The 27,985-nt window shown below is 37.3% G+C and overlaps 1 protein-coding gene and 1 long non-coding RNA gene across 6 annotated transcripts; one reads left to right on the top strand and one right to left on the bottom strand.

Moving 5' to 3' along the window:
- Positions 1-21: 21 nt before the first annotated feature.
- On the bottom strand, positions 22-27,985 carry LOC124186030 (transcription factor kayak). Of its 5 annotated transcripts, none has more exons than XM_046577366.1 (4): positions 27,737-27,985; positions 27,327-27,542; positions 3,571-4,065; positions 22-3,041 (listed from the first exon to the last, which is right to left on the bottom strand). In XM_046577366.1, the coding sequence occupies exons 2-4, from the start codon at positions 27,471-27,473 to the stop codon at positions 2,457-2,459; spliced, it is 1,227 nt and encodes a 408-aa protein (XP_046433322.1). In that variant the 5' UTR covers positions 27,474-27,542; positions 27,737-27,985; the 3' UTR covers positions 22-2,456. The 5 variants fall into 5 exon arrangements, with proteins under 5 accessions (XP_046433322.1, XP_046433324.1, XP_046433323.1 ...); XM_046577368.1 differs by lacking the exons at positions 27,327-27,542; positions 27,737-27,985 and adding exons at positions 5,340-5,423; positions 5,824-6,061; XM_046577367.1 differs by lacking the exons at positions 27,327-27,542; positions 27,737-27,985 and adding exons at positions 5,340-5,554; positions 5,824-6,060.
- Positions 13,386-15,846, top strand: LOC124186042. Its single transcript, XR_006871540.1, has 4 exons — positions 13,386-13,767; positions 13,914-14,001; positions 14,298-14,759; positions 14,859-15,846. It is a non-coding gene; the product is annotated as an uncharacterized LOC124186042 (long non-coding RNA).

Raw genomic sequence — 27,985 nt, 5'->3', positions numbered from 1 at the left:
AAATAATACATTGCAAACGCGCTGAGCTAAACAAAAAATATATTGCATCGTCAATGGTGTGTACAATTTTCTTTCTTTTCTTTTCTTCTTTCAAAAGACACAGGTGATTCGGGGGATACAAGAAAATTCGTGAAGCATGCGCTCACATTGTGATCGTGTGAAATTGTGGAACGTTGAGGAGACAAATTACAATTACAACTACATTTTATACCAGATATAAAATATACAATCTGAAAATACTGTGCACAATAAAGAATATCGCAAAGGGGAAAAAAAAGGAAAACGGGACTACTAGTTCCCAAACTTCCGACCACAATTCGCACACGACCTGTCAATCAGGACATAAATATATTAATACCACAATATTGCTAAAAGTGATCAGCATACTATTACTGAATAAAAAACAAAAAATCCAAAGAAAGTTTCATTCGTTCCTTCTTCCTCTTTTCTTTTTTTAAACGTTTTCTCTTCCTTCTCTACACAAAATATCTCTATACAAATCGTAAACGGTATCGTGTGTACACAAGTATATTAATATATGGAGGGATTACTTTTAAACGTTACTATTATTAATATGTAATCATCATTTCTAATAATAATAATTATTATTACTATTATTATTATTATCATACAAATATTTATTGAGGCATGTTCGGGTTGCTGGTAGCGTTTTTTCTTCCCTCTTAAAATATTCTGCACATTTTGGCAGACACTGTGAGAAACTTTAGAACAGAACGGTGAATGATCGAAGAAAAATTATCAATAAAAAAAAAAAAAGAACCGCTTTAGAGATCTAGATTTATATTGCATGTCAAAATAAATTTGCAATTTACATATTATGTATAGTATAGATCAAAGCATGGCAGTCTTATCATATTGCAGTTATTTTACAGCACCTGTAGAGCTTGAAAAAGTTCACGACCCTCCTCTTTGCCCCAATCAGCTAGTTTCTTCTTCGATTTCACACACGTCATGTGTTTCTCTTTTCACTTCTTTCGTTCTGTTGAGTTCTATTCTGAATATATAAGTATAAGATTAACGTATATTTAATTATATATTACGCAAAATTATTGGCATTCTCTCTATACATATAACATATGTATACAAATTGGAATAATTTTGAGGGATGAGCGTGAGCATATCTCATATTATAATTCAACTTAATGCAATGATGTTTATACACAATTCGCATGATCGACAAAGAGGAAAGAACGATATTACATCACACTTGTTTTTGTTTTTCACAAAAATTTTCGTACTTTCGTTCATTCCCTTTTTAACCTAGATTCAAGGGTGATGGCCAATGCTTGAGCTTAAAGGCGTTTATATTATTTATATAATACATAATACTAATACATTATTGAAAACTTTCGTCGCGCCTGCCTGCTCATATACATAAACATATACACATATTAGTATATTACAATGTGGACATGTACATTACATATTTCATAAAATATAAAAATTCAGCATTCTTCCTCACTTACACCTTAGATACATATTATAATGTTCATTATTGTTATCATTAACAATAATATTACTATTAACCTCTAGTTTGTTTTAAATCTTTCAATAATTACAATTATCATTATATTATATTATATTATCGTATTATCACTCGCTTATAAACACGTGTTTCCCTTAGATTTTTTTCCTACGAAAAATACCGTCACACGGCGGATATCTACTTTTAAAAAAAATATATTTTATTTGGATTCAAACATGGTGTTTTCAAGTACCATGTTACAATTTCAACAAAAAATGAAACAAAACGATAAGCTACTGGATACGCGGCGATAATAAAACTGTATCTACTGTCATTTGGCTCAATAAAAAAAAATAAAAAAAAATAAAAATTAGAATAAGCGCAACAAATACGAAATTCGGACAGAAATTGGGTTTGAGCGCAATTTTCTTTTTCTCCGTTTATTTATCTACTCATCTATTCGTCTAGACATTTATTTATCTATCAATCTATCTTTGTCGGAGAAAATAATACATGCGATCGTATGTATATTAAACAAAAATCGAATGGGGGGGGGGTAACAATTTAAGCCAAGATTTTTGAGCGGCTTCTTAATATCTTCAGTCCTCTCTCTCATCCCTAAGACACGTTATGAAAAATCGAAATCAGAGATAAAAAGTAAGCCTCGTTCTCCTCGACTTTTCCCTAATCCTTCTTCTTCTTCTTCATTAATCTTTCATTGTCCGAATTATATTTCAGACCAACACTTGCAACGCGATTTAAAATCCGATTCTACTCTCAGAAAAGATAGAAAAGGGAAAAAAAAAAGAAACACACACGATAAAATAAAATTAAATCACGGGAAGAGTAAATCTTCGTTATTATAAAATGATCAACCCTCTCGTGACTCGGTGTCGTTATCGTAATCTGACGTGTAATCCTCGTCGTCAATCTGATCGTCATTTTGGTTGTTATCGTCGTCGTCCTGGCGTCACAAGCTGACCAACTTTGGTGGATTGGCGTCAGGCGAACTGAGATCGACGGCGGAAAGGTTGCTCCTCTGTTGGGAAGAACATGACGGAATGAGGGGAGTAGAAACAGGCGTAAGTCCGGTTCCTCCCTCCATCAATGACTCAAAATTGAATGGTATGCCACTGGAAGGTGTCGTTATCGGCACGCCGGCAACTTCGGGCACGGTTTTCATAAAGGCCGGTGTTTCTACAGTCTTGAATTGCAAGGTGTCGGGTCTCTCCTTTGGCTCGTTGAATATCGGTAGGGAATTCGGTCTGTTCGGCTTCCCGGTCGCTATGGCCGCCCTGGAAATAGGCTCCGCAAAATCATTGTTGCTCTGTTGTTGTTGATGTTGATGTTGCTGTTGCTGTTGATGTTGCTGTTGCTGCGAAGGTTGCAGTTCGATCGGCTTTATATCCGGCTTTACATCTGGTGGCGAAGTCGCTCTCAGACGACAAACAGCCCTGTGCGCTTCCAATATGAACTCCAGTTCATCCTTGGCTTGTCTGAGCTGCGTTATCTCGTCCTGTAGGTTCTGCTTTTTTTGCTCCAAGCCCTCGGTTTCCTAAAATAGAAGCAAAAAGATAAACGACTGTGAGATTGTGTGTTTTCATTATATTCTTTTGTTCTTTCTCCATGCTTTGATAGATATACACGTACTTGTCATCGATGCCTCTATGCAGTCTGTATAACTGTAATATATTCGCATTCCAAAGTAGGAAACTGACTCATTTCACCACACGGTCTTATCAGACATACGCAAAACCACTGAATCGTTTCTCTAGTTGTCTGTGCAGAGTGAGAAGAGTCCAAGTGTGGATCTTTTTTTCAGGATTTGCTCGAATTGGGTTAAACTCTCGTGTGTAAAAAAAAAAACAGATGTACATTCACAGTGGTCTTCGAATCAGGAAAAACAAACAGAAAGAAAGTTGAGCAAACTTTAAAAGTTGAGTCACCATCAAGGAGTAAATTTATACCATTGAAACCAAAATCTGCTTGGGATATTCAGAAGCGTGGATACACAAAAGTAACTTAAAAAACGCATCGTCAACCGCAATAGAAATTTTTTTGAAAACAGTCAGCGTCGCTCTTACCTCAAGAAGGGCATTGGTGTGATCCATCCTCCGCTTACGGCACCTGGCTGCTGCCATTTTGTTCCTCTCACGTCTAACCTGTCTGCGTTCCTCCTCTTCAGGACTCATACCGACAGTCCTAGTAGGTCGCCTTCCGCCCATGTTGCGCCTGGTCTGCTGCGGCTGATTCGGCGACTGGTTGTTACTCGTCCGAGTCGGAGACTGTTGTTGATTATCAACAACAGGAACAAGCAGCCCGTTGGGGTTTACTTGTTGATGATTAAGGTTGTTGTTGTTGTTGTTATTATGATTGTGATGATGACCCGGGTTTTGAGTTTGCGCCGGGGTTGGCTGCGAAGGTTCTACCAAAGGCGGTACAAATCCAGCCTCTCGGCTGTGAGATGCAGACTCGCTTGGGAGTTCGAAAAACTGCTCTATACTGCGCAGCGTTGTAGGTGTCAGCGTTGGTGTTGTTCTTGTCGGTACTCCGCTGTGAAGACCGTCGTGCGATACGAGCTGCAATCAAAAAAGGAAAAAATTAATTTTATTTTCTATAAAGTATTTCATCTATTCTCACTTTCCTCATTTTTTTTTGTTCTTTCTTAAAATCAATTATGATTTCAACAATGCATTCATAGGTATATATATATAAATATATCAGTGATGCACGCATCACTTGATTCTTATTGTCATTATTATTATTTATTACATATATGTATATAGTATGTAGATATAAAATTTATATGTGCATTACGTATAAAGATAAGTTATCAATCGACCAAAAGCATACACATACATACATACATACATACATGCACATACGTACATACATACATATGAAGACTAAATATATATACATATATATATACGATACGTATAATCGCATACGGATGTTAAATTTATCATTGACGTTATTTCAATTGAACGTCTCCTGGAAACAAGCAGCGGTATTATATACGACGAATTGTTGCTTCACCAATGCATAATATCATGTTTCGAAAATTACCCATAGTTCGCTCACAAGTCAAGTATATTCGGATGATTCTTTGAAAGGATTTAAATTCTATGTATCGATTAGTATTGCGTTGTAAAAATTGTAGATTCGGAAAATATTTAGAACGTTTTCGACACGCATAATAATACCAAGAAGAATCGCTTAATTAGCGTTTATTTTTTTTATACTCTATTCCTTTTGAGAGAGGAAAAAAGAAAACAAAAAAAGTGTAACCCAAATGCCGATTCAAAATCTTCTTCAAACATTGCAGAGATGGAAACGATGTCGAAGAAGCAAAGCCACGCAGAAGTCTCGCAAATGCGTTTATATACCTCTAACTGTTTCTCTCCTCTCGCTCTCTCTATAAATAAACACACACACACACACTGGCGCATACGTGGTAAATATATTATGTACATCCATCCTTCGATACACTAGTAATTTTCTGCCTCGGAAACGAAGGAGAAACTAAGACCTCTACTCTTCTGTTCTCTCCACTCCTCACCTCTCCTCTTTCAATCTCGTTCGTTTTGCACCATAGTATCTTTGTTTTTGCAATTCACCGATCATGCAAAAGTTTCCTGCTCCCTCTCTTTCTCTATCTGCCTGCCTTCATAGCATTTAGTCGAGCATTTAGTTAACGTATGTACGCATGTTGTTTGTGCCGAGTTTACGCGTTTATTTTTAGTATCACTTTGTTATTTCGTTTCAAATTCTAGTCATCATCATCATCATCATAATCATTATCGTCATCGTAATCTTTATCATCGTCCTTATTTTATGATTGTTGTTATACCTGGTGATAGAAGAGTTCCTGAGCAAGAATATTTGCGATGTCAACCGGATCCATGGCGGCCATTTTGTTCGATTTTTTTATTTTCTTTGTTCAGGTTAAATTCGATTAAATAAATATATATATATATATATATGTATATATATATATACGATTCGTTTTTAATTTCTTTTTGTTTCTTTCAACTGTTATAATACTATAACATTATCTTCGTCGTTCTACAATATATGTACGTATATTATAGAAGTTTGTTGAGAAAAAATAAAAAAGAAAACTGTTCGTTAATAAATAACTGACAATAAATGCCAATGAGAAAACACAATGATAGAATTGATAAAAATTGAAGAGAATGAGGGGAAAAAAAAATAAGAAACGGTAAAGATAATACTATTTCCGACTAAAGATTGCTTAATACTTTCGTAACTGTACGAGGAAGTTTCGAATTGATACAAGAATGAAAAACAAAAATTCAAATCAAAGAAATTACAGATCGTTCGTTCGTTGTTTTATTTTTGTTTTTATCGTCGTGCGAATTATTCCGCGAGGCGTAACGACGGAACCGTGAGTTACATTATATTAGCGGAGACGGTTTTCCTCCTCTTCCTCTTCCTCCTCTTCTTCTTCTTTTTCTTTTTTCTCTTATATATCCTCGAGATGTGACGTGTTTGTATACGATATATTATTAAAAGCAAACTACTACCGTCTTCCGTCGTCGCCTGCCTCTATAAAACTGAAACCCCCGACACCGTGGCTAGGTAGCCAAAAATCGCCGTCGACGTCGACGACGTCGCAGCAGCAAAATCGGCGGCAACGACGTCGACGACGAGGATCTCGCAACGCTTTTACCTACCACCACCACCACCACCGACTACCAAATTTGTTTTACATCATACACATAGGTGCGTGTATATATAAAGACGCTCTCTTCTTCTCGCCATTCGCGCGCTGTTCGCGCTAGCCAAGCATTTCGTGGTGGACGAAAATAACTTTTCGAATTTTCCACACACACACACACACACACACGCACACGCACGCACGCACGCACGCACGCACGGAACGTACCTGCTCCTCCCCCTCCTTTCCCCCACCGTTGCCACCTTCCGCAATCTGCATCAACTCGTCTTTTTCTCACCTCTCTCGTTACGGATATATACATATAATACAACGATTTGAATAAACTCAAATATTGGGGTTATTGAAGCCAGTGTAACGTTATTACAACGATGCACATGTGTAGAAAAAATCTTTACTTCGCGGCATTGAAAATTGTTTGAAATTTAAATAAATCATACGAAACCGAACGTACTCGTATTTTTCAAAAGTCAACTCGTGCTTGAAGGTAATTCTAAAATTGCAAAATAATTCTTTCGTGAAATTGGCGTAAGTTATAATATAATGGCAAAACATGTTTTCATATTTTTAATAAAAATTTACCCATTTCAAAGTCACTATAAAACAGCAAAATAGTTACTTCCCCCCAAATGTTTAGTTACTTACTAACTTCAGCAGCCTAATTATATCAAGCTTACTCCGTTTCATTTATTTCCTCCCAATCATCGTTCTCCCAAATTCTCGCTATAATTTTATCTCTTTAGAATAAATAACCCTGAGAATAGGTTACATATTTCTTTTTACGTATCATCTGTGTCTACTCATCAGATTTCAAAAAAAGGGGGGACCAATTACGAAAAAACAAAAAAATCCACAAAGCGGCAGCGTGAAGCAAAATAAAAAAAATAAAATAAAAGTAACTCATTGTCAGTGATTTGGCTAACTTTGATGGACCAGTATATAAACTTCTCGCTCGAATGCATTTCGAACTCATAAAACATCAACAAATGGTGATTAAGATTTTTTTTAAATTGTGTTATTCACAAATAACTTGTAAACTGTTGGACAAATGAAATTCAAAATTTATAGTCAGTATTAAAACTAAGAAAAGTCACTTCCATTGAGACTAAATATCATCAAAACCCGTTGATTCGTAGAACTGTTGTTTCTTTCCCGGATATTTTTATTGACATAACTTGAAAACTACGTGACGAGTGACATCAAAAATTTAGTCAATTCCGGACTAAGAAGAACCACGACGATCGAGACCAAAGTCACAAAAATCCTTCGATCCATCTCGAATATATGATCGTTTATTTTTATTCTTTAATACATTCATTCTAATAACTTGAGAAACTACCGAACCAATCAGACCAAAAATCTAATCAGTTCTGAGTGAAACAAAGACCGGTCGATCGAAGTCAAGATAATTCAACACACACACCCAAAGAAGCGTCTATCCGAAAATGGTCGGAAGTGATTATGTAGGCCTTAAGAAAACAAAAAAAACTTTAATATCTCTGATAAAAACTTGACTTTAAAATTAATTCTCAGAATGATTAATATAACCTACTCCTTCTCTCTCTTTTTGCAGTTCAACAAAAAGAAAGACGGCAAAAAGATTATATATATGAGAGAGAGAGAGAGAGAAAAAAAAACAAGTATAGAAAGTACGGCAACGACGGAAGCTGATAAAGGAAGTTGTGTGTATATGCGGCGCAAAATGATAAAATGCGCAAGTATTAATGCTGTGTATATATGTAGGTGTAGGTACGTATCTATATGTATAATACATCCGATTCGTTATTCCGTACAGGAAAAACGACATCGCGAGAGAAAAAGAGAGAGAGAGAGCGAGCTTGCGATAGTCTCATTGCAGTCGTCTCTGCCACCAAGCGACGGGGTTTTTCCTCACACGCATCTACATACGTAAATGTTGATGATGATGCATGCATGCGTGCAGGCACACGTGCACGCATTTTAAACCGCGTATGTTTCACCAGACGATATATTATATGTAGTAGTTTGTGCCTGTCGGTGCCTGCCGTATAATCGCACACCACCCGTGTCTATAATATAGGTATATATACATAGGTATCCACTATTTTCTTATTTTAACAATGATTTTTAAGGAACTAAAATTGCTAATTATCAGTATGTCTCGTTTTATTACAGTTCAATTACTGAATTTCAAACACTTAAAAAACATCGTGAAATAACGCTCATTCCTCAACATGAATCGTTACGATAACGTTACTAACTTCGAAATGATCGATTTTCACAAAAGCGCAAATCTGACACCATCGTCTAAATTTGTCTCATTGATAAAAATAATTGTAATTATATTGTTTCATTTTATTTCTTCTCTTTTTGTCCGCGTTCCAGCGCATAGGTGAGAAATATATTATCTATTATCTATCTGTGCCAGGTATGTTGCATACATATATATATACACACACACACATACACACACACACACCACATACGTACATCTGCGCAGTCCAGATTAGGTTAGGTTTATAGGTTAGGTTAGAAATAAATGCGCGGCTGACAATAAGTAGCAATCAATCAATCCGATCCAACACTTTTTACGCTCACTACATAAATACGTCACGCGGCTTATGCATGCAGATGCGTAGACGGTATAGGAATACGAGTGTACACATCTCTCAAGTTTACCTGTATCAATTCATCGTTTGCACGTAACGCAACGCAACGCAACACCTACCCAATAACATTATATACGTATACCTGGAGATAAGAAAGACTTTTCTTTTATACGTGTGCGTGTACAACTGCAGCAGATATATGCATGTGTGTATGTGTGTATATATATACATATATACGTATGTACATATTGCATCTCTTTGTTTTACGACTATTGTTATTATTGGTGTGTACTGCGTACCTACATACCATACGCATGTATATAATAATGATGTAGGTATGTATGTATATAAATAATCGCGTTCGTTGTCCTCATATACATTGTTATTGTATATAAACATAGCGAGCAAGTGGCAACGACTAAAGAAAGATGGAAGATTCGGTGCATCGGAAAAACAAAAAAAAAAAAAAGAAACCCAACTGCAAAAAGTCACAATCAATGTAAACGGTACAAACTGCTGTTCGGTTTATTCCAGAACACGAAAGCGAAACGTGAGTTGATTTAGTCCTTTATATATAAATAAAAAGAACTTCTTGTTCCGGCACGCGTGGATGAAAAAAGTTGATTTGAGTGCTGAAATAAATACCTGTGAAAGAAGATCCCTGTGGTTCAATTTTAAAAGGCTTTTGTATTCCGTATCTGATATACAGGGCTCTGCTTTGACGATAATTTTTCAACTTTTCCGATTCGCGCAAAGCAAAGAAAAAATAAATGAAAATCTCTTCCGAGCCATCCTGTAACGTGTAATTTGGCCAAAATAAAAATCCTTCACCGATTGCCCAATAATCAACATTCGAGCATCGGCGCAACGAGTAAAGAGGTGAGGATTAATTTTGTCAGTTAATGAGTTCCGGCGACCAAATGGTGAATGATGTACCTACAAGGATACTAGTACACGGAGAGCGTTGAATCGCGAGACGGGAAATGACCGAAAATGTCATACCAAGATCATCGGTACAATCAACCCGTATTGTATTGTACAGGCAAACATCACGGCACGCCGTGTGTAGGTGTATCAACACATGCATGACACATATGCGTGCAATGCGAGAGCGTGTCTGTAATATATCCATCTCTCTCGCTATCTCACCATCACTCTCTCCTTCGCACACACTTTTTTTTTCCTCTCGTTCGTTGAACAGAGGCGTTTGCACGAGCATACATACATGCATAAAAATTCAAGGTCGATTTTGCAGTAAACAAAATTCTGTTAGGTATAATATAATATGACCCGGCTGTATTCCATCTTCGGCCATACCACTCGCACCTAATAGACTTCGGCGACGTTCGTTGCGTGGTGTGGGCATAAAAAAATATCGAAATCATGGACCGTACGACAATATTATCCGGAGTATTGCATGCAACAATATACTTGAATAACAATAACGTATAAAGAATTATTCAATTTGCAATGACAACGTATCGCAAAAGAAATTAAGGGCAAAAAAAAAAAAATTAGAAGAAAAGAGAATATCGTAATTTTAAATGCGCAACGAATTTTTTCATCGATTTAGACCATGATAAATGTTATTTTAATAAATACAATGATTCGGAATTTCTTTTTCTTTTCCCCTTTGGTCACCGTGAATCCAAAGCAAACGAAAAGCTACGGGAACTACTTGACATTATATACAAGTACGCGATATTATAAAGTTTATCCGACAGCAGCACCTCCAACGCAAAACAACCGGCTTCTCTTATCGGTTTATCTAAACGCCCAACAGTGGCGACGGCGACCAAAGTTTTTCCTTCTGCATACATGTACAAAAAATATGTTCACATCTATTCAAACGCGTGTGCGATATGACGTTTATATTTCAAACAGAACAACGGTCGGAGTTTCGGTTGCACTCGTCACTTTCGTACTCCTCTCGCAAAATAAAGAAAGAAAAAAGAAATCAAAGAAAACCGAAATAAAAGATTTTCCAAGAAAAAGTCAAAATTCGATGAGAAAAAAAATTTAGAATCCCGAAGAATAAGGAGAGAGAAACAGGAGAAAGGAAGAAAGAAAGACGGTAGAACAACCAATCTTTGTTACACGATGCGAAATGAAAATAATGATTATTATAGTAACCACAATACCACGAGGCTGATCCAAAGATAATTTTCTTTGTGTGCTCTCGTATGTGTGTGTACGTGTGTGAAATAAATCGTCGTGTGGTTGTCGTCAGCTGCCTGTTCGTTATAAATCGGAACAAAAGATATCGTTTCATGCGATATGTAACTAAGCAAATCGACAACAAGACTGATAAATCATTAACATAATAAGAAAACAAAAAGGAGGAGAAAAACAACAGGATTTAAAGGAAATACGTAACACCTCTGATTCAATCCCCGATCGCAAAGTGTGAGAAAAAAAAAATTGCGATGAAAGAAAAAAAAATAGACGGACGATATGGTGGAAAAATCTAGAAAATGTAACGATTCAACCACTTCGTTGCCGCATTTTACGCGATATTAAAAAGATATAATAGGTAAACAACAACAACACATGCCAAAAAACGGCATGTACGCGAATGAATTATAATACACATGCGCGTACAAGTGATATGCATAGTAATATAGATGTACATATATTTCAAATAAAAATGCAACGCATTGCATTATTGTTGTTGCATCTCTTTGTCTCTCGGCAGTTTTTTTTTTCCTCCTCTTACTTGTCTTTCTTTTTCTCTTTTTTTTTTCTTCTTTCCCCCTAATACCCGTACAACAATGACGCAGTATTAACTCTACAAACAATACATACATCATCAAAGTACAAAGAGTAGACGTACACTATGTCAACGTGTGTCAATCCAATTGGTAATAATATAATCCGTAACTCGAATGCAGGCAAGTGTTAATTGTCTGTGCTTATTTCCTTCTTTCCTTCCACTTCTTATTTCTTCTTCGCAGTACTGATTATTACGATTATTAATATTATGCTTATTATTATCATACGCGTGAAGTGATGTTATAAAAAATAGATTTTGTCAAATTGCAAAGACAAATTCACTCACTAACCGAGCGGTCACACGACACCACCACCGATTAATTGTAAAAAGTTGAGGAATAAGAAAAACGGTACGATGGGTTAAAAATAAAAAAACAAAAATGCCACAAATTTTGTTTTCCTCCTAATCGTACGTGATTGAACCGAAATAAAAAAACAAAAATTCCATCTTTTTTTTTTCACACATTAAAATCAGGTCCAATTTTTTTTTCTTTTATTGTCCCCCGTTTTTTTGTTATTGCTGACAAAACTGCAACGTGTATCATCCGACGACGCCTGTATGTACCTGCGCAACGATATGCCGAAGGTAGTATAAAAGAGAAAATCGAGAGGAGAACCTCGCGCCGTCGTGACTCTAGTGACACTGACAGTAAGTCACAAGACTCACGGAGTTTCACGGTATCTCTCTCTCTCTCTCTCTCTCTCTCTCTCTCTCTCTATTCCTCTCGCTCTCACAGATTTCTCAGTCGGTGGGTTGCCTGCTCGAGGTTTCTGTCATCGCGCTATCATCCCATGGTATAGTATAGGCATTAATGTGACTACAGCGCTGCTTATCTATCCGTATACATACATATACTATGCCCATAAACTACGCGTTCGATAGAACACGAATTTCAGGGGAAGCCCGCTTTTTCCTTTACTCATACCCCCCCCCCCCCCCCCCTTCCCGCCCACCCGAAGCTCAGGTCGCCAGAAAAGAACAAATGCAAACGATTCGCCGCTTCGTCGTGACTCAGGCGTGTCGTCGTGTCGTTATTGGTCGATAGGTGCCGCACACAGAGAAACGCGCACGCGCCTTTTAACGGTAATCCTGGAACACCGAGTTACCGGGAAATTCAAACTTCGAACGTCGCCCGGGCGACGGTGAAACCACCGTCATCATCGTAAAGGAATTCTAGATCGTTCTGCCAACGCTTTGTCCCGATTCATTCGTAAATTATTGTGCTAAATTTTAAATAATTAGTTTTTAAATATTATACAGATAACGAAAGAAGAAGAAAAAGTTTTCCACGTTCGGGCAAAAAGTTGTGAAAGAAAATAAACCGATGACTTTGGACAAAGAAAGTGAAGTCCAAAGAAAAATACACGTGCAAAGGCCATCGCATAAGACTGTTACATTTGTTAGGCACCTTGCAGTTTTCGCGATAGGAGAAAGAGAGACTTGAAGTGAAGTATTCAAACTTCGAAAGAGAAAGGCGAAGAAAAAAATTAATAAAAGAAATTGCATTCCCGAGGTGATGTACGTGCTTCTAAGTAGACTGTTTCCATCAATTCCCTCAAATTTAAATTGCGCATGATTTCACAATCGAGTTCGCGTATTGCGTCACACACATAAGTCTGATGTTAGCAACGTTGACGTAACGACGCAACATCAAGGTGGTAAAAACCGTTATTGCACAATGTTAGAATGACTTCAAAGAAGTTGGCTTTTCAAAATAAGGGTATATTTTCTTTATCACGGTTTACTAAATTTCACATACTCCTGAAGGTGTGAAGTAACGATTGTTCCCAACACGCATAGTTACAGTAACGTTGCTAACTTCATCCTCGTCAACACAAATTAAGTCGCTACTTATGAATCATAAATTCGTGAAACCGTATACGATGAATATAGATATCGATACTGCAAGCATAAATGAATGGAAAATTCGTGGAGAAAATCGTGTATATCAGTAATACTTGTATAAAAAAAAAATTATTTGATTCAATTAAATGTGCTACTCTCTCCATTGTTCAACAACAACGTGTAGGTATATTTCAGCGTCCCTCGTACCTAACTCGGTTCGACTAGGGACTGGATCAACGTCGTCACGACGATCGTATTTGGTACGATCTACAATGCCAAGACACCCGATATACCTACGCATTATAATATCAAAGCGTATAATATACGCTGGAGCAAAATAAAAGAAAAAGAAACACCGAGAGTACCGGATAAGGTAAAGTGGTGGTCCTCGTTCCGAAAAAAGGGTGTTTCAAGACGTCTGCAACCCCTCAAACAAAGAACAAAGACTTCCTTCAAGTATATAAGACGAACAAACAAGATCCTCTTACTCTCTTCTCCAGCGATAATTTCTCTTTCCAGCATATTACAGGGTGGCCAAAAATTTTTGGACAACCGAAAAATTCCACGACAACATTTCCAGGTTTTCCCTGACATTTTACCAGTTCTGGTAAGTTGATACAAACTTAAATCGTTTGGCTCATTAACTCTTTATATTCGATTCAAATACCAATTCGAATTGAAGAAAAATATAATGCACATCAAAAGTCGGTTTAAGCCAATTCGTTTCCTCTACGAGCAAAAAGTAAACTTTTCCTGCGTCAAAAAATCATTTCTAATTACCACGACAGACAACTAATACTGTCAATTTTTTTCATAACCGAATTAAAAATCTCCGCACAATTCCAGATTATCCACGACCCCATGCAAATTCCTGAACATTTCCATGTTTTCCATATTTTCCAGACGTGTGACTACCCTGTATTAAAAACACGATTGTAACAACGCTGTGCAGGCGCGACCGTTTCATGATATAGCTCAAGTTCCAAATAGATGTGGTAGAAGTAAAAAAAAAATAATTAAATAAAACAAGATGACGACGACGACGACGGTGAGGATGACGAGGACCGATACAGAAGTGGTTGACTACAAAGAAGTACGGAAAAGCGACTTGTACACCACACGGAGTGTCTCTCATACCTTCGTCGTCGTCGTTACAATCCTATCGTAACGACAAAGGAAGGTGAACGGACGCGGACCGTATGTGACACGATTATTATACCGTGCAGCATAGCCGTAACCAAGGATTCTAACTCAACCTAGATATATAAATAAATTAATCAATGAACGAGGCTTAAATATACCCGCCAAAAAAAAATTTTTAAATTTGTTCCATCCAACTTTAGTGGAATTATTTTTTGGAACTCGGTATGTACAACTTTTACCACACTGATGCATATATGCATGTGCCACTGTTATTCTATGAATATTTAATTAGGAAGTACGTGTCGGTGGCGTTGCTTGCAGGTTCGAACACGCACCGCGCAACAGTATAATAACGAGGTTGTGCTAGGAATGGTTGGGTTCATGCGTGTATGCGTGCATGTACGAAAGTGGCGACAAGGACGTTACCAAGCCTCGCCCGAGCTACGATCGCCAAAAACTCTCCATCGCTCATCGGCTCGTTCTTCGAAAAGATTTACCGTTCGGTGAAATCGGCAGCACGATATCTGCATCATCGCGCGATGGTGGTGGTGGTGGTGGTGGATCAGTTTCAAGGCCGTTTTGCATACAATGTATAATAAACTGACGTGACTTTAAGCCAAACGGATTAAACATTCCAAAGTTTTTCTTTTCCTTCTTTCATCATTTCCGTTGTAGAAATTTACATCAAATAAAAAAACGAAATAAATATGTATACATAATATAGTATGATGTAAGACACATGCAAGATTGAACAAGAATTGAGAGCGATGTAAAAAGAGAAAGAACAAATTGAATGTTCAATATGAACAATACAAATCAGAATCAAGTTTGTAACGTTATTGTAATGACGCGTCGTCGGAAACACTCGGTTATTTTTCAACTTTAGTGGATTACCTGAAATTCAGGAATCCGTTGATAAAGCACGAAGAAACTCAGTTGTTGTCAATTCGACTTATTCAGATCCAAAGTAGGAATTTTTTTCTCAACGTGCCGATACGGTAACGTTACTATCTTAAGTCACGTAACAATTAGAGCAACATATAAGAATACGATGTAGTAGTAATAAAAAAGAAAAAAAATGAAAATCAGCCGACAAAGTGTTGATAAATACTAGGATACGTCATCCATGTCACGTGCAATATCGATAATATGAGTCGGCTCTTTTATCACGCTTGTTTGCCCGTTTTACCGTATAGACACGTCTATTGTATCCGAACGATTAACAGACATTGCATATATACACATATATCCACACTCCAATGTCCATGTCCATATGCACGTAGCGTACGATTCAGAGAAATGCACACCTGACACCTGCACAGGCTTTTCATATTCCGATTTGGTATACCTGTCACAGAATGCGCGGTGTTTGTTCCGTTCTACAACGAGCATAAGACACAATAAATGTTTGTACACAGTTGTGAAATTTATCCATCGATATTAATTGTATACTAAAGCACGATAATCTTGTACAATTCGTTGCGATTAATGTGAGAAAGTGAGGAAACAATCACACCAACAATAATAAAAAAAAAAACCAATAAAAAGTTGGAAAAATGAAAGGCGGAACGGCAAAGAACAAGGAAAAATCCGGAAATTCCGCTCACCTACATTCAAGGCTGTAGTATCGAAGGCGATACCGAAACTGGAATAACCCTGAGATTGAATCGCGTTTCTTACACCTCGTTATAAGTTTATAACCTGTACGTATTCGACTCTCTACCTGTTGCAACATCCCGTGCAATAATAAAACGTGTATTAAAGTTTAAAAAAAAATGAATAAATAACGAATAACGTCACCAATGTTTTTGGTTTGAGCTATCGGGAATCGACAATTACCCACAATACCGCGTACCTAACTAACCTAACCTTACGTTAACGGTTACCTCGAGCCTAAATCTATACACCACACTACATTATGCGGCATGTTTCGGGACGACGCGCCGTCGCGGCGACGTCGATGACTGATACCGGTCCCTTTTTCAAGTTCTCAACCTTCCAAGTAGGTGCATACATACACCTTCCACGTGTATCCATGTACATAGACCCCGAGTTATGCACGCTACAATGTATGTATGTATACCAGATCGGAAATGCTTCAACGATGACGTCACGGAGCAGGAATCTGTGGGTGGCGTCGTTTTAACCACCGCCGCCGCTCTTCTTCGCTCCGAGCGATTTCGCAATTATGTATATATACATATTGTAATATACGTAGAAGAAAGTAAAGAAACGGAAAGAAAAGAAAAGAAGGTAAACTGCACTAACGATTGAAACAATTATCTGGATATTGGGAAAATGTCCTCATGACGTCAGAGAGCCTGGTCGGTATTGGCGCCATTTTATCACCACATAACCCAAGTACTTAATTTTAACGGAGGGTAAATCGTAATTTTCGGAATTTTCAATCATTCGTGTCACGCATAAATTGATTGAACATAATCGATAATGTACCTTTTCTACTATCTACAGGCGAAAAAACACGGTCAAGAGCATTAGTTTGATTGTTTTCCACCAGATGATGCGAATTACAAAGTGCCGATAACGGTAATTTGAAAATTATTAAAAACAGTAATTAACGATGACTACATACAAACGTCGAAACGATGCAATTCAAAGACAAATACAGTGCATGTGCGCATAGCCCGATTATTATTAAACACCAAAATGACGAATAATAATACGTGCATATATACATATTATACGGATAGATTAAAAATGTTGTTCGATATTAATATTAGCTCATTTCGTGTGGAGAGTAAGAAAACAAAAAGCAACAGAAGCTGCCAGGAATGTTGTATTTAAAAAGGAGAATAGTAAACCGGTGCTGTAGTATAATAAATGAGGGGGGAGACGAGAAGCAGAAGAGAGAGCAAGAGAGGGAGAGAGCGAGACAGAGAAATATCAGAGACGAAGAATTACTATGACGCGCTCTTACGACGCGATGACGTCACATTCGTCTTCGTTTTCCGAAGGTCGCTGCTTCGACAATGAGATAGTCGGTATAAAATAATAACCAAGGATGGTCGTGATTTTATCTTCCAAGTTATTGGTCAAAGTATGTACAGTGTACACAAGTACCATGAAATATGTGTACATGAATATAACATAAAATATTGCAACCCACATTCGCGTTCAGTTTTTAACTTTCAAACTGACCTAACTAGCTAAACATTTTTGCTGGAATTCTTATCGATTCTACAACTGATAAATAAGGATTTCGATTTTCTTTTTTTTTTCTTCTACTTTTTGTTTTCCGCAAGTAAATACGATAATCTGACAATGGCAAAGAGAAATAAGATTAAAAAAAAAAAAAAAGAAAGTAGGCATGTACACGGATTTCATTACGGTCACGCAATTATTATACCTATGTATACAGATAATAATACGAAAATATAAAATATATCATGTAACCTGCATTGGTGTCGTATTTATGCGGTATATAGTAGAGTATAGTTCCGGTTGTAACAGATTTTTTTTGGATATACATAGGTATATATACGTAAACGTGTGCTGCTCGAATGACGTAAATAATTAGGAAATTCACTTTCACCGATTCAATTCGAGATCCTGGTTTGTGTGTTTATTTTCTGCACAATTCTCTGCGTGGCAATGATAATACGCTACTTATGCAACCTGATATCTCGACTAAACGACACGACTGCATTGACAACAATTAATGTGTATTACGTATTTTCATATGTGATCGTGAAATTTTCTATCTCAAGCAGCCTGCAGGATAAACAGCAGAAAAAATAATTAAATAAATCTGTGATTGTAAATACTTTTTACCCAAACATTTTCAATTTTTCATGATGAAATATTCAACATTGCATACACAAAAAAAAATATATATATATATATATACACATACCCCACAAATTGGTGTATACAATTTTTTTTTTTTTAATTATCGGCAACCCTTAATAGTGCGATAAAGCATTGAAATTTAGAGGATCGTCTTTTTTAACGGTTAAATTAAGATTTTTCAGCTTGGGAGTATGAGCAATTTCGTTTTTTTTTTTTTTTTTTTTTTTTTTTTTGCACGGTCAATCCAATTTGTATGTGTATATGTACATATATATCTGTTTTCTCTCAGCATTCTCTGTTCAGGGGGCAAATCCGAGAATCTTTATTTTAAATAACCGCAACTAACCGGCGACCCGTTGTCGCGAACGTTTCCAGGTATACATGAGTGAAAAATGAGATAAATAATGGCGCCAATACGCATACATAGACACACAAGTATAAAGTGGTTGGTTAACGTTTCTCGGTATTCCGTCTCTCTCTCTCTCTCTCTCTCTTCGTCTCATATACAACATAAGTGATACATTTGCATACTTTAACTAGAATTCATTCGTATTATATATACAGTATCACACGACGACCTACGGTTGCCGGATATAATTTTTTCGTTTCTCTGAAAAACCTTTTTCTCTTTTAATGCATATTCCATTGGTTCTTCTTATTATTACATACGTACAACATAAAACGCTTCGCGCTCAAGTGCAGAGACTGTTTCAAGAGTGTGTATACGGTATAATGTCTGTAATACAGCGAAATCCGCCAAGGTATGTTTACCTATATAATAATTTAACGGCTGGTTGCTTATTATCTCCTCGACAGCACGATTTGTTAAAAGAGTACCGGGAATTGACGTAAGTGTACATTTTCATTCATAAATCGATCGATGAGTCATATTTATAATACCTATATATACATATCGCTGATATTTATATTCACGAATCGAGATGATAAAAATAATATTTTATCACATGTATATACATTGCATTGAAAAATAGAAAAGTAAATATTAGAAATAGAAATAGGAGTGACTTTTTTTCGTTGGCATTAGAATATTTTTCGCGCCTCGAGTTGAAACATGTATTTTTATATATTTGTACAACTGAATCTCGTGAATTTCTTTTTCTCGTTATTGTTGCGATTACGTACATCTGAGTAAATTGTGTCACGAAGAGGCTTTTTTTAAAAAAATATCTCTCAGCGTTTCAAATACCGTTAATTATTATACACACAAGATAATATGATACACGTGAAAAAAAAAGAAGAATCTAATCGAAAGACAGTTTTTAATCCTTCGTCGTCGATACGTCTGAATATTACGCGTAAATTTCTGTTCGTCAAAATTTCACCAGCAATTTCTCGAATTCAAATTATAAACGTCACCATGTATTATTATTTATTATTATTACAAATTGTTTATCAAAACGATAGCAATTTTTAACGATATATTAATTTATTTCACGCCATGTTAAACAGCTACTGTTATTATTCCTCGTCGTCGGCGAGTCATTCCGTACACATACTTATATACAGTAATAATAAATATATTTCAACCTAACTCACACACACAGAGGCACGTAGATATTACGTACGTACTTGTATAATTGGCGGAGGTTAACAAGAGCCAACTCCTAACTTCCGGTCAGATTTCTCAACATTTTTCTTATTTATTTTTCTTTTATTACATCATCAACGTTGCAACTAATTTATACCCATCAAAAAATAATATTCAAACACGATCTCCGTCGTGGTAATGAAGAAGAAACCGATTTCTGCATGTGTGTACGGAAAAAAAATAAATAAATAAAAAACAAATTGAAAAACCAAAATTGAGATGAAATTTAAGCCTCGCGAGATTGTGAAAATTGTAATAAACGGGAAACACGAATCGTATCGTACTTGTAATATGTATAATGTTTTATATTTTAGTCACGCGGTTTTCGCGATACGATATGCATAAGTGTAATTTATATAAATTTGTACATCATACCTGAACCGCACACTCGTCAGTTTGTAGGTAAGTATGTAATAACGAAATGCGTCGAGTCATTATTATCAGAGTCGATGATAACGACACGTCTCGAGGTGATTACGTACGAGTGTAATAATAATAATTATTGCGCGAGTTGATCATCCAATCGCAATATTACACACTCTCATGTGACTGTGTACAAGAGAATCGACTTTGAAAACATTCGCTGTTCAGTTTCTTCAATAAAAATAAGATAATAAGAATAGTGAAAAATTGGATGTGTAATAAAAAAAAAAATCGAAGCCTACACGTAAAGGTACTATACTCCGAACATAACGGATATACCTAGACTTGTGTCATTGTCAAGGTGACGACGCATGTATAACGATTTCTAAAACTCGACACCGTAAGTAGGTTTAACGTATAGTTTCGCGATACGTATGTAAGCCACCTCTGAATGATCGAAACTTTCAAAATTTTCGCGAAAACTTTGAAGAGGAAAAAAAGTGGGAGACGCGATAGCTGCGATGTTAAACAAAGGGCAATAATAACAATATGTAAAAGTACGTACGGAGTAAAAACACAAGTTAGCGTGGACGTACGATAATATGCGAGAAATTGATACTGTATTAGCTCACCATGGCTTTCTCTTCTTTGGTCAATTGCCAGTGATCAAATGTGCTGCTGTTTAAATACGTCTTCGACATAATCGCCCCGTTTGAATTCAAAGGCGGAGAAGGTGGCGGCGGATACATCGAAAACATCGTGTAGTTGTGATCCTCGATGGCTGTGTCAACGTCGTAAAAACCGGCACTCGGGACACGTTGCGTCATTTGTAACAACGGTTACTTACACGTAATTGCACGTATATTATAATAATGACAATAACAGTGAAAACGGGTCCAATTTGGAAATTTTATTGTCCAAACGTAAACGTGTCAAATGCAGATGATAACATTCGCCACTGTAATATGATCGTTTCGTTTTCTCAACCACTATCCACCGATCGATTGCGATAAAGAAATATCACGTGACTTCTTCCTTCCTTCTTCTCCTTTTCCTCAATTTAAAACTTTCTTGTCATAAATGCTGCTTGTTCCTCGATGTTGAATATAAACTCTTGCTCGATCGGATAATGTACGTATGTGTAACAATCAACTATTTTTCCATGAAATAAGCACAATGATTTCCAAGCACCGATATTACAGGCAGTCGTTAATGATTCACCAACGTGTTTGAAGATTCGAACGACCGACGTACGAGTTTAATATCTAGCAACGTCAGAGGAGTCAACACTTCTCGACACACACTCGGCTCTAATTCTCTCGAGCTTCCTATCAACAACAACGATAGGCTCTGGTTAAACGAATGAGCCGTTCAACGTTACGGTAACAACTCTATATACCAGAAGAAGTAGGAACACGACCAAGGAACGAGCGAGCGTCGAATACGTAGTAGAGGAGGGGGGAGGTGAACACGTCATCCCCCCCCCCTTTGGCGATTGTCAAACCTCGGTGTGCATGCGCGTGTCTAGAATTTGCTCAAGCCGAGCACCGTCGCTCTCCGCGGTTGGCTCTCTGCGCGTATCTGCGTGCTTCTGTGCGTGAGTTAAACGCGTGCCGTCGGATTGGCGGGAGATGACGTCATCCGCCATCTTGATAGCGTTTCGACTCGTCCGACCGGTAAACGGTTTTTTACGAAATTGTCCCGGTTGTGAACGGAAAATGAAGATAGACGGTGGGTAAAAAAAAGCAAAAGAAGAAAAAAATTAATTTTCGACGCACGCGCTGTTAATGCTCTGCGAAAACCGATTCTCGATTCTACGTATATCAGTTATTACACATACTTTTTACTCTTATAGATAATTACAGCAGGCATTATATGACTCGTTGTCCAGTAAGCGTATAATATCGGTTCGATCGTATATCGCAACCACCTGTTGACAATTCTACGCAAATGAAATTTACCGTGGAATAACCAAAATCGTCAATGTTTCGACACAATTTCCCGGTACCTGTTGGAACTTTCGAACATTGATCGTTTCTCGGGTTCTCCGTTTATAACCTATAATATATATATACATCGACTTTATTTTTCACAACTTAATTGCTTCGTCACTTATGGGGGTGCCCTAGTCAATTTCGACGTTCCTACGTATACATACACATATGTATGTATATCCCCAAATATCAAAGTCCACGTATCTCTAAGGCGAAAAATGGCTTGACAGCCATTCATTCATATCAAATGAAAATCTGTCGGAGTATTTTTCTTTAGAATTGTGTATTGAGTGGGGTTGTAAGCTCATTTTTACAAAACACACACACACACACACACAAACATACACAGAGAATGTAATTTGCCATTAACGAAATATCAGATAAAAAATCAATATTCCACTTCCCGTAATGTTTGTAATGTAGGACGCAAGTATGTACTTTAATTTTCCCCGAATAACAAATGAAACATTGTTTTATTATTTAAAATTTCATACACGACTATCCTCTCTATCTTTTCCTGTAAAATATTACACATTACGTAAGTACCTACTTACCAACGTTATGCATTATCATGCTAACCGATCTTTGAACCGTTGCGGTTTGCTTCGCGTCATAGCTGATACAGTAGTTCGGAAACTCTTCCCCGGTATTTACTTCCGGTTCTGTTTGCGGTACGAATCCGAGCTAATGACAAACAGAGACAGCTGCCGAGTGCGTAACCAATTGCGTTTCACAAGCCTATAATAACACCATGTACTACATAAAGCTTCGAAAACAAGCCTTTGTGCAGTGTTCAATCCTTGTATGTACGTATGGTACCTACGCATACCTATATATTAGGGCGGTTCATTTTTTGACAAACTTTTTTTAACGTGCCACTCGAATAATTTGTAACAGATACTGACAATGAGACGAAAAAAAAAAAAAAAAACTGTAATTCCTGGAGTTGGAAAAATATTTAGAGGTCGCTACCAATTATTGTAATATTTTTTATTTATGTTCATGTCTACACCTTACGGACTTATTATTAGTTCGTTTTCTTCGTATCGTGCTCGAATTAATCGTTGTTCGCAAAAATGAATACTGAAAACTAAACAGGGACATTAGGGTGATGCTGTACTCTTTATTTCGGTGACAAAAATTGCTATCCAAATTTCTCCGAGACGATTAATCCTTCGGATAAAAGACGAGAACAGCCACTTGCGGAATTGGACCACGATACAAAAAAAATTAAACCAATATATAAATATACAAGTCCGTAAAGTGTATAAATAAAGGTAAATAAATAATAATACAATAATGGTAGCGACCTCTAAATATTTTCCTACTACGATGGTTCAATAAAAAAACAAACTTCGCACACCCTGCAGTAAGCTTATAATAAACAAAGTGATCTACGTTATATCCTGCTGACGGTGATTGTTGTCATACACCGTATAAAATCGGCGTGAAATTGTCGTGGCCGCGTTGTAAAATCAAGTCACCCTTACGGCTAGTCTCACTCTACTCGTCGTTGTTCTCTATCGTGGCAGTATAAGATCGAACAAAGAGCTTTTAAAGCTACATATAATGTACGAAGAGAACACGTGCAGCGTGTACAAGAGTCAGTCTCGACGACTGACATGATTCACTACGCACTTTCTTGATCACACGTATTCTTGGGTACGAACATACATACCCATATGTATGATTTTATTCCCGCGCATGAAAAGCGCAGCTCACTTAAAATGTTCGCGAATTAATTTATTTGTTTATTCGCCGGCTGAGATTATCGTCGTCGATGTCGATTGGTCAATCATTCTTTCTTCTACTCTCGTAATTAAATCTACCAACCTATACACTGTACCCGACAATAAATAATAGAAAGGACAATCAATTGGTGCAATAAAATAATATCTAGGACTGCCCGCTTAACGGGAATGAATATTAAAACCTTCGGAGAATAATAAAACGATAATTATTTTTACCCCGGGTGTTGAAATTAGTATTAATTTATTTGTCACAACAACAGAGAGATTATTATCGCAGGATGAACAAAGGCCGAAGAGGTGGAATACGTAGTTATAAACCGAGGTTAAAAGCGTACAGTTCTTTGCCTCGTTTACTACATAGGTATAATCCATGTACGCACCGTGAATAACGTTCTATTTCGAATCCCGCGAGGGTAGTAAAAGAACGAAACGGAACGGGGAAACCCCTTCGTCAATCTTACTCGCGAAATAAATAGAAAAAGATGTGCAATATAATATTACACACGCATATAACGGAGTAGTAGCGGCGTCATTATGGCTACACTTTAAGTTACGTGTTTTTTTTTCTTGCGTACGGTGTTGTACGCTACCGAAAGTGCGTGCCGAATGATTCATACGCTATGTATCTGTAATATATGTATAATAAATATACATTATGAGCGGTGTTAGGGAAACGTAGTTGTTTAATAGAAGCGGTATAAGTGGTAACAGTACTTCCAGACGAATAAATAAATAAATACGTAAATACACAGACGTCATGCCTGCATTATATATACATCTCCGATGACGGACGAATTATATATATGTATATATATCGCTTGTTTATTTTATATATCCGTATTCCCGGTGCACGGTGTACGCCGAAAAAGTAATGCTTGTAATACATACGTGTATCTATACCTATACCCACGTTGCAATGATGAGTAAATAAATTTCCTGTCCGCCTGCTGTTAAGCGAAAATAAACGGACTTCCCCTGAGTCAGGTTTGATATACATATACATACATGACGGCGCGTGTTGCATAGTATATCAATAGTAAAATTTTCTTTACACATAACGGCAGCGAACAAAATTAATGAGAGGAGAATTATAGTCAGGAGAATAATGATTTAGTGAATTAATAAAATCACCGGTATCGACGTTAATAACGTTACTGTAATAATGCATGTTTAGGAAAAATCTTCAATTCACACCTTTTTCAGGATTGTGTAATAATCGGTAAATCTTAATGAAAAAAAAAAACATCCTGAAATTTTGAAAAGCCGACCTCTTGAAAGTCATTCGTAAATTGTCTAATAATGGTTTTTTCCTGATATTTCGTTACGTTAACGTTGGCTAACTTCAGCCTGCAGCTAATTTTGCAGTGTCGAAAATTAAAAAAACCTGACGAAAATGGAGTAAAATATTACTTTGTACTACGTATATTGTAATTCTATCGATCCAGCAATTGCCTGCTGTCTGCTGCTGTTCTGTGTGGTATAGCAGCTGCTGTTGTTGTTGTTGTTTCAAGTACCAACTAACTAGCTACACCGTTCTGAACGCATGTACCTACACCTACAACACGAGGTAGGCGATTATACACACCTCATTAAACAAAGGTACTTAAGCGTGTAAAATGTGTGTATGTACAAAAATCTATTTCTGTACGAAAGAAAAACAATAAAACGACGATACGACAAGAGTATAGGCACATATTATAACGAAACGAATTACGAGAGGTGTTCTTCTTTGAAACGGCAAGGAAACCTAAAAGTATGAAGAGAAACGCATTGAAGTTTATGTTATACATACACGCGTATCTCGTGGTGTTTTTAACCGTTCTAGTTACATGTTTTTCGTTTCCTTCCTCCAAAAGCACCTCTACCTACGCGTTACGAGAAACTACGACGTTGATTCAACGGTGCTAATTTTCGGTATTTAACCACCGAATAAAATTATTATTCGGGTTAGTTAATATGGTCGATGACAGCGTTCAACGCGTACGTCTATATTTATAAGTTCTTCTCGGCGACCAGCGACGGACGAACGAACAGCGACGATGTGGGTTTCCATCAGGGTTGAGATTCTGTAATTTCACTTTTCACATTTCCCACCGTCCTCAAGCATTCTGATTAGTTTGCAAAGTTTAGTCAACCAACAATGAGAATTCTCGGATGGCTGGGAACTGTGAAAAGTGAATTTACAAAATCTCAACCTTGATCTATGAGAGGTTCGTAACTCTTTCAGTCGCAGAAGCCACTATAGCGACACCCTTTTTTTATTTGTCACATTTATTTTTATATTCCGTGCAAAATGCTGAATTTTTATGCATTTTCATGACTGAATTGCGCGACTGAAATGATTAACGTGGAACAAGTTGGAGTCGTTAAAATTTTTATTTATAAACCACGTTAACAGGTCCACGCACGCGTGACTATTTCGGGAAATAATTAACACCAGGTGAAGCGATTAGATACACGCATCGACGTGTTCCTTCGATAGTACGGACGCGGATAAGTAAGCATAAAGTGATCGTTCCGTCGGTCCTCGATTACGCAAGAATACGAAACTGCGATTACATTCCATTCCATTCCATTCTACGGTAAGTACAACAACGGGATATATACATATATGCAATTTGAAAGACAACCGCTGGTGAGGAAAATGTTGCAAGTCACTCTCGCTATCTCACTATCTCCCTCCGACAATCTCGATAAAGAAACGACATAGAGCCGCGACCAATAAACGGCGACGGAACGCTGCAGGGAAAACGGACGAGGAGGAGGAGGAGGAGGACGACGAAAGGAAATGAAGCTGAAGTTGGTAACGTTATTGTAATGATTAACTTTCCGGATAGAATCGTAACTTTAGCAGTTTCAGGAATGTCAGAGATGCAGTAAATCAAAATAGGGAAATATATATACACATGTCGGCAAAACTTGGTTACTTCAGTCGCTACAAAAAATGAAAAATAGCGATTTTTCCCCTCTATGTGTTCGTTACTGACTTCAGTCGCTTGAAAGAAAGGGGAGCCGTCGCTCGACGATTGCGTCAATCCGAAGTATGCTGCAATAACGCGGCTTAGGATTAACGGTTAGGAGAAAAAATGCGAAGGCTGCGGGTGTTTAGAGTTAAGATCAGGACAGGTTAGGATTCCCTGTGTGAACATCGAAGACGATGAGGACGACTTTACGCCGGTGAAAGCGAGGAGCATGAGCGACTTGCGCGAACGACGATCGTAGTTTTTTAATTTAATTTCTTTACTTTTTTTTTTGTACTCACGTTGTTCGACGGCAATGTCGCCGAGGAGTTGTTGGCGATACTCGATAGAAAATCATGGCTGCTGACACGAGAACTCTGCGAAGCACCGCTGTCCGTAGAAACGCTCGACGAGCTGTCGTAAAGCGCGTCACTGACGTCCAGCTTCATGGTGTTGAAGGGTTTTTATATCCGAAGTTGATATAATCCAGTGGATAAACGAAAGATGCAGATGCGATTCTGAAACGGAGATAAGTCGTCGTCTTTTTCGAATTTTCGAAACAAATGAATGTTCGGCGGTGAAAACCCAGCACAATAAATCAGGACGTTCCGAAACTAACTTCAGTTTGATAATTTCCCTCTATTTTTCACGATGTGTATTACATTGAACGGTTAAGAAATCACAAAAGAGAAAAACAAGTTGGGCGTCTCACCGCTGCTTCACGCCAGTAAAGTTCTCCGTATTTACAATTATCGTAGTGAAAACTGCCAGTCCTCTATTTAGTTCACGTATAATATTAACTCACGAAATAAGAAACAACGACGTAACGGTTATCTATTCGTCGATCGCCTCGTGGTTGTTTCTCTTAATGCGCGAGCGCGAGGCCTTAACTCTGAGTAATTCGAGTTCTCGACGTTCTCGTATTCTTCTTCGACGAGTTGTTCGTGTTAACGCGAGCGAG

Source organism: Neodiprion fabricii, chromosome 7 (genome assembly GCF_021155785.1).
Source record: "Neodiprion fabricii isolate iyNeoFabr1 chromosome 7, iyNeoFabr1.1, whole genome shotgun sequence".
Classification (NCBI taxonomy): domain Eukaryota; kingdom Metazoa; phylum Arthropoda; class Insecta; order Hymenoptera; family Diprionidae; genus Neodiprion; species Neodiprion fabricii.
The sequence above is the reverse complement of the archived record's forward strand: the minus strand, read 5'-3'. Positions and strand labels throughout refer to the sequence as shown.